This window comes from Poecilia latipinna, unplaced genomic scaffold (genome assembly GCF_001443285.1).
Source record: "Poecilia latipinna isolate Pla-1442-1.1 unplaced genomic scaffold, P_latipinna-1.0 Scaffold1113, whole genome shotgun sequence".
NCBI classification, from domain to species: Eukaryota; Metazoa; Chordata; class Actinopteri; order Cyprinodontiformes; family Poeciliidae; genus Poecilia; species Poecilia latipinna.
In genome coordinates this window covers 45,498-52,547 of record NW_015113729.1, presented here as the reverse complement: position 1 = coordinate 52,547, position 7,050 = coordinate 45,498, and the positions used below count along the sequence as shown (strand labels likewise).

The 7,050-nt window shown below is 44.1% G+C and overlaps 1 protein-coding gene across 1 annotated transcript in view; it reads right to left on the bottom strand.

Annotated features, from left to right (window-relative positions):
* Positions 1-5,306, bottom strand: part of LOC106959732 (mothers against decapentaplegic homolog 6-like) — a 29,892-nt gene extending 24,586 nt beyond the window's left edge. The window contains exons 1-3 of the mRNA XM_015052490.1: positions 3,875-5,306; positions 1,288-1,341; positions 778-855 (exon numbers count right to left, since the gene is read on the bottom strand). Coding sequence (XP_014907976.1) covers positions 778-855; positions 1,288-1,341; positions 3,875-4,604 — 862 coding nt within the window. The 5' untranslated portion in view covers positions 4,605-5,306. The remainder of the gene's footprint in view (positions 1-777; positions 856-1,287; positions 1,342-3,874) is intronic.
* Between the last annotated feature and the right edge of the window lie 1,744 nt (positions 5,307-7,050).

Here is a 7,050-nt window from a genome sequence, read left to right as displayed (position 1 = left end):
TCCACCTAGGGGGGGTCTTTTCCCCCCCCCCCCCTCCTTCCCCCCCCCCCCCCCCCCCCCCAACCCGCCCACCCAACCACCCATCTTCTTTCCACATATACTCTTGCACACAAAACTCTACACCGCCGCCTCATCAGAGCGGCTCGGCTCCCCCCCCATCCCCATCCCGCCCCCAAAGTGCCAGCCTCTTTCCACTGCTCAATTGCAGAGAGGAATGAAGGGATTTGAGGGAAGAAAGAGGGAAAAGGGGGGGATGGGTGGCTAGAGAGGCAAAAGGGATTGGGAGTATGCACGGGGATCTTGTTGCAGCTTCGTCCCGGTGAAATATTTTGCCGTGGAGAAAGCGTAGAGGAGGAAGGAGAGAGAGAGAAATGCTACACTGCTGCGGCATCTAGATAGCGAGACCCCCAGACCCCCACCAAGCCCTCCATGCCACTCTCACAATAGGAGCTTTATGCAGTGGGCCTTTTGGGTTGTCCCCACAGCCTTTGAAGATAGTGGGGGGGGGCGAGGGGGAAGCACAACACGATAACGCCAGTATATATAATTTACCCCCTTGTGCAAACATCCAGGAAGGGGGCATGTTATGTACGCTTGCATTATAATGAGTGTGTGCGTCCGTCTTCTGCAACACGACAGAAACTTTTTTTTTTTTTTTTTTTTCCGCCCTTTGGGGAAAACCTCAGCAAAGATGTAACTTTTGGCAACCAAAACATCCCCTTTGCCCAAATACATCCAAATACTTCTGCGGGGAAAAAAAAAATGCAGGTGACTCACCTGTGTAGTCTCTTGGCATAATGTGGGGCGGACTGGGAAGGAGGGGGGCTGCAGTTTCAGTGTAAGACAGAGCTGAGTCTGTTGTGTTTACAAAAAAAAAAAAAAAACACAAAAGAAACATGAGATCCAGATTATTTTTCTTTCCTGTAACATTTTTTAAGAGGAAAAAAGTGCCAGGAGGTAAACGCTCTCCTGGAAATAGTTTTTTTTTTTTTGTCTGCAGTGACAAAAATAAATTAAGAAACAATGCAGGTAAAATATCACCGATTGCCAAACGTTGATCTAAGTTACGCATTTTAAGTTCAGCCCTCTGGGATTGCGCCGAGAGTTTCCCAGAGAGCAAACTATTCTTGCTCAAACCGTCTCTCCTCTTAATAACTGGGTGTCACTTTCAACGGCGGCAGCTTTTCAACAATAATCCATGTTTCCACACTACAAATACGGCGGTGACAACACGTTGCTGCTAGTTCACCAGTTTGCTGTGTGGTAGGCCATTTTCACCAAACTTACCCAGTAGCTTGTGTTCATCTGAACGGGACTGAGAATATGGAGGAGGAGGTGATTCTGAAAACACAGCAAAAAATGGAGTTATGGCACACAGACACTGTAAAATAGAAGTCAAAATGTATTCATTTACAGTGAAGACAAGGTCAGCACTGTAGCTACCCAACCATTTGAAACTGTGCTTAACTTGAATTTTTAGAGGTACTTAAAGGAAATTTCGGTTCAATTATTTGCATAGCTGAAGCAAAGAAGTGAACTGTGAAGAACAGCTAATGAGCACTAGCATGAAAAAACATGAGCAATTCAAGCACACTGATCTTTCCCTGAAGCAAACTATTCAAAAAGAGAAATATATGAGGGAAACTTAGTAAAACTCCCAGCACAAACTGAAGTGAACCAGATTCAACAGAGAAAATACACTTCTGAACGTGGATCTGGGGATGACTGCTTCTAGACGAATAATCTTAGCAACCAAGCTAACAGCTGTTAGCAATGTAAGTTAATAACAACATACATCTCTGCTTTAAGTTCCTCAAAGCACTACAGCAACATGTTCACTAGATATAGTATAGTGCTGTTTGTGTGAAAGGTTTTTTTTTAAGATATAACAACTATTTACTGCAGCTTTTACTGAGCTTTATCCGAAAGGCGGCCATATTAGATTTTCTTGTTGTGCTTGGTGAAAAGCCATACTTTCACACTCTCTATCGCAGCTTTTAGAGACTTTTGTCCCAACTTCAAACATTACAGTATCAACAGCTGAGATACTGAGAGCAAAACTGAAACACACAAATAAACAATATCCTCCAACAAATCAAGAAGAACCAACAGCTAGGATTTTGTTTTTCTCGCTTCTTCTTCGTTTTTGTTGTGTTTTCATGATACGCCACAGCAAACTGAAAAATCCAACATTTTAAAGGCTGCAGGTCGATTTGCCCCTTTGCCGATTCACATCCTTACTACATTCCTACTTACTTACTTGCATCTCTTTCTACTTCCATACGTGTAAAGAATGTTTATGGCCCATACTTAAACCAAGGCAGAGGAGCGTTGTTTTTTTTTTTTTGGTCCATGAATAATGGATGAATTGCCATAAAATGTTCAAATCTCATCAATAATTAAATTTGTTTGTATATGATTATTGCATATTGCAATTGTATTACATTCGATTCCAACTTATTAGGGTTCAAACTACCATTTAGGCCCATGTCGACCCTCGTGAAACGCTGGTAGGTACGACTTACTGGAATCATATGACCGCACTTCCTAACAGCAGGCTAAGATCACAGTATAGAAAATGACTTTAAATGATCTATTGTGCAAAACAACCAGAACTGCAAAGGAACCGTCACCGGCTTACACGTCTCCGTCAAGATTGTGGTACTTGAAAATGACTAAGGTGGCATACTTTAAAAGCAAACGTCCTAAAACTGATCTTTACTTTCGATTGTTCAACACGAAGAATCTCTCAATAAGTTTGATTTTACCAGCCAGCTGAGTTTTATATCTTCAACCCTATATGCTAAAAGCAAGTCTTTCATATTCTTTTTTTTTTCATATTAAAAATCAAAATATTCCATATGTCTTATTGCTTTTAATCAGACATGATTAGTCGCCTGTAGTGCTGTGCTTTCCCTGCATTTATCTCTTTTACTACAGCACAGCTAACATTTTTATATCATTCAGACTCTCTCAAAGGAAGCTCGGAAATCATAAGTAACATAGCTGCTGTTGCTGGGAGAGTCCCTTCAGCACAAAGTGGACCTGGGTTTGTGGCTGCGGCCCCTTTAAGAGCAGAGCCAGTAATTGCTGGAGTCCTCAGTCTGTCAGATACCCAGCGAGTCAGTCTGGCGCCAGGGCTATGCAAACTGTATATTATCGGCACTCCTTCACCTAAATAACAAGAGGAGGACCTCCTTGTCAAAGCAAAAAGAGCCGAAGTGCAACCTGAGAGCGAGCGCTGGGACTGTGTAGGAAGGAGGCAAAGTTTTTCAAATAAAAAAAAAAGGAAAGGAAAAAGAAAGTCGTTTATAAATGTGTTTGGGATGTCCAGAGGAGCCCAAGTAAAAACTGAGAGATTAAACGTTTGGGTTTTTTTTTAATTACACGAAACGCAATAAAACATGAGAGAAAGTGTAACTTCTGACTTTTTTCTCCATAAAAAAATCAACAACATGATTGGATTAAACCCTTTAGAAATATTTGCTGGCAATAACTCGATTATTATTATTTTTCCCTCTTGACTGACACTTCAAACAATAACTCCTGCAGGCCGCAGGCAAACAAAGCTCACTTGTTGGAAATACCCATTTAATTCATGCAATCGTTTATACTCTGAGTCATCATCAGTCTTCAAGTGGATTAAAGTATAATTAAATTTGTGAAACCCCTTTCACGATCAACTTTTTTTTTTTTTTTTTACCAGGACCTCCACCTAAAATTGGACCTGCAGGAGGACTCACGGATACCTCTCTGATCCGTGATGCCTGAATATGTTTGCTGCTGTTTGATCATTTGCAATCCGTCTGTTTGATCCACTTAGGGCCCCCCCACCACGTAAATACACCTCCCCCAGTTTTGTTGTCCTCCTCACCTGGCCCGCACAGCCGGCTGTAGTGATAGGGGTTGCAGCACACCTTTGCGCTGTCTCCGGAGCCGAAGCTCTGGCAGTGGCACAGCGCCTTGAGTCGGGCTGACAGCGGCAGGTCGCTCCAGCGAAACAGCCGACACAACAGATACTGGGGGGAGACGTGGTGACCGCCGAGCCGCAGATCGGTTCTCGGCACGGTGACGCACTCGCCTGGCACCCCTCCTTTGGTCTCCACAGCCTTCACCAGAGCATCAAGAGATCTGTCTTTGAGTCTTTTCAAAAAAGCGTGAGCGGTACTCGCTAAGTCCTCCTCGAGCCCGGTGCGCCTGGGTGCGCACTGGCAAGGGGCCCCCGCGTCTTTCCTCAGGGCCCAGTAGGAGCTCCGTGGTCTAAGATCCCACTCCCCAAACAAACAGCACGTCACAGTTCTCCCGTCGCCCTCCTGCTCCGGCAAGGAGCTCCTGCGTCCCGCGACGCACATGACACCCCGGTCGTCGTCGGATTGCTCCTCTTCGTCCCTCTCAATGGTCTCCGTCATGTCTCCAGCCTCTGCGGAGAGTCCCGGCACAGCGTCACTGCGTGTCACCGACCTCTGCTCGTGTCTGTGGAGCCTTCCCGAGTGACCGTGCCGTGCCGCCTCGCCTCGTCTGCCTCCATCCCGCCCGTCGCTCTCGGTGACCAGACGGCTTCTCCAGAGTCGCCGAACAAGACCGGAGCGTTTCGACTTGAACATACGACAAACCTAGACAGTTTTGGATGAGTCCCGTCGGTCCCGTCCGCCTCTCTGGGGATGCCGCATCGATTTACGTTTGTTTCCAAAGACGGGGAGTTTGAGCACGGTGCGCACCACATGCGCAGCCGGTGGTCGCGGTTTCCCTGCTCGCCTGCAGCATCCGAAAGTTCAACTCAGACGCTGAACATCATCGGCTTTCCGAAGAAGGCTTGCACACAGTCACTGCCCAGTGAACTGCTGTCGCCGACTCAAATAAGCCAAAACTTTCGCCAGCCGCCCGACAAAACCTTCAACTCTCCAACTCTCGGGTGATCTAGCGCACAGTCCGCAAAACATAGTCAGACAGCATCAGTTTACATCAGTAACAAACACCTTCAGAAGCAAGCACCCAAAGTTTTCTAGAGTTTTGCATTGAGTTGCAAATAATAATAATAATAAAAGCTCTCCTCCTTCACTCCTTAAATAAATCCTCACAGCCCTGGAAATCCCGTTCCTATAAGTCGCCGGACGCCGCAACTTTTTTGCCACTGTCCCGGGATACAGCAGAGACGTCCGGGCGCTCCGGTGCCAAACTACCGGACGGGTTCCGTGCAGAGAAGTTGTTTCTAAGAGAGCTGGAATTACTCCACTCTCCACTCCCATGCAAGTCTTTTTCGGACGTAAACTCATGCACACACACAAACACACGCACGCACACAAGCAAGGACACACACACACACACAAACACACACGCTCAGGCACACGCAAACATGCTGCTGCGCACAGCCAGTAATCAAGCCAGACGGAATGAAGGCAAGTTCTCTCGATTTTATTTTCAAAGTAAAGCGGTTTAAAAATAAATTATCAAAAATATTTCGGGAGTTTTTTTTCTGCTTTCCAATAGATTTAATCCACATAATTCACTAAAACAACAAACTAAAAAAAAGAAAAATAGAGACGAGCTAGTAGAAATTTAAATGTTTCCCTTTATAATATACATTTCTCATTTCACCTTAACATTCATTCCTTGTCTCTAATATGTTCTAAGGGACAGAGTGGCCAACTTGTTGTGACAAATAGGTAGGCAAAATATATCTTGACTGATGCGTCAAGTAGATAAGTCTATATGGGCCCCATATGGGCTGTCCTGAGGGTGAAGAGTTACTAATAATTGGGCCCAGATATCCTGTGTTGGAACTAAATAACTGCCCAAAATCAGATCAGTTTGTACAAACTTTAAGTAACTATTTGGGTCAGGGTTGTTCTGTGTCAAACTTGCAAAGGCACCTAACCTGGTGATATTATAATCCACCCAATGCTTTTGTAATCACACTCGTGACTGACTTGCTGTCTAGGCTGGCATATCTTTACTCACACAGGAAGCTCTTGAGTGTGTGGATTTTTAATCCAACCAACTAACAAAAACGAGAGAGGAAAAAGAAGAATAGCATTCGTTATTGTTATAAACAAGAAAATCCCCATCCATGATTTTCAGTTCAATGTGTAATTTTTAGTTCTGAAATGTATGCTTGAGAGCTGTTCTCATGCACTCATGGTACATTTTTGCATGTATTGGCATTACGTTGTCAGTAATCTGATGTGTTTTAAAAAATAACTTACAGTAGCATTTGCCATAGGACTACAAACTGCTTATATTATGCAAACAGACATATTGAAGTCATATGGGGATAACTGAGAAGCCAGTTCAATTTCTCGGTGGGATATTTTTTATTTTTTTAAATCGTTGTCTAAATGAAGTATGAAGGAATACAGAGAAGAGTAGGACTCAGAGTAGAGGTAACCCTTGGAAATAGAATTTGAGCTTGATTTTTAGGTTACGACTCGTCCTTTTCACATTGAGCTACAAATTAATAATAAGGTCTTACTACAAGCAGAGACAGACAATGAAAAAATGTAGCACTCTAATTAGTTTACCACCGTCATACACAATTGCAATTTGTCCTGACAATTGCTTCCTAAAAGTCACGTGTTAAGCATAAACATTTGGAGATCAATCATTTTCAATTTCCTTCTGAGGTGTAGCGATAAAACGCAAACATCGTGCTTTTACTTTGAAACTCCAACCACCGTGACTTCCGTGTGTCTCTGTCTGCTTTGACTCTCTCTCTCTCTCTCTCCGTGTCTCTCTCTCCGGGCCCCAGAGGAAAGCTCTGGAGCCATTGGTTGATTCCCGCCATCATGTGCCAGTCTAGACACTTTGGCGGCTCGGAGCTGCTCTGATTGTTGCGCAAACACGGTTTCAAGTTTCTTAACTCTTAAAGACGCAACATCCCGCTCTGCTGAGCTCACCCTGGAAGTGCTCGGCAGCTAAATATCACATCAAATCCCCAGAGAGCTCAAGAAAACTGTATGCAAACGCATTTGAATAAATGCAGAAATGGCATATATTTGTATTTACACAACTGGACCCTGTTTAATAATGTGCAATTATAAACAGGAATATATA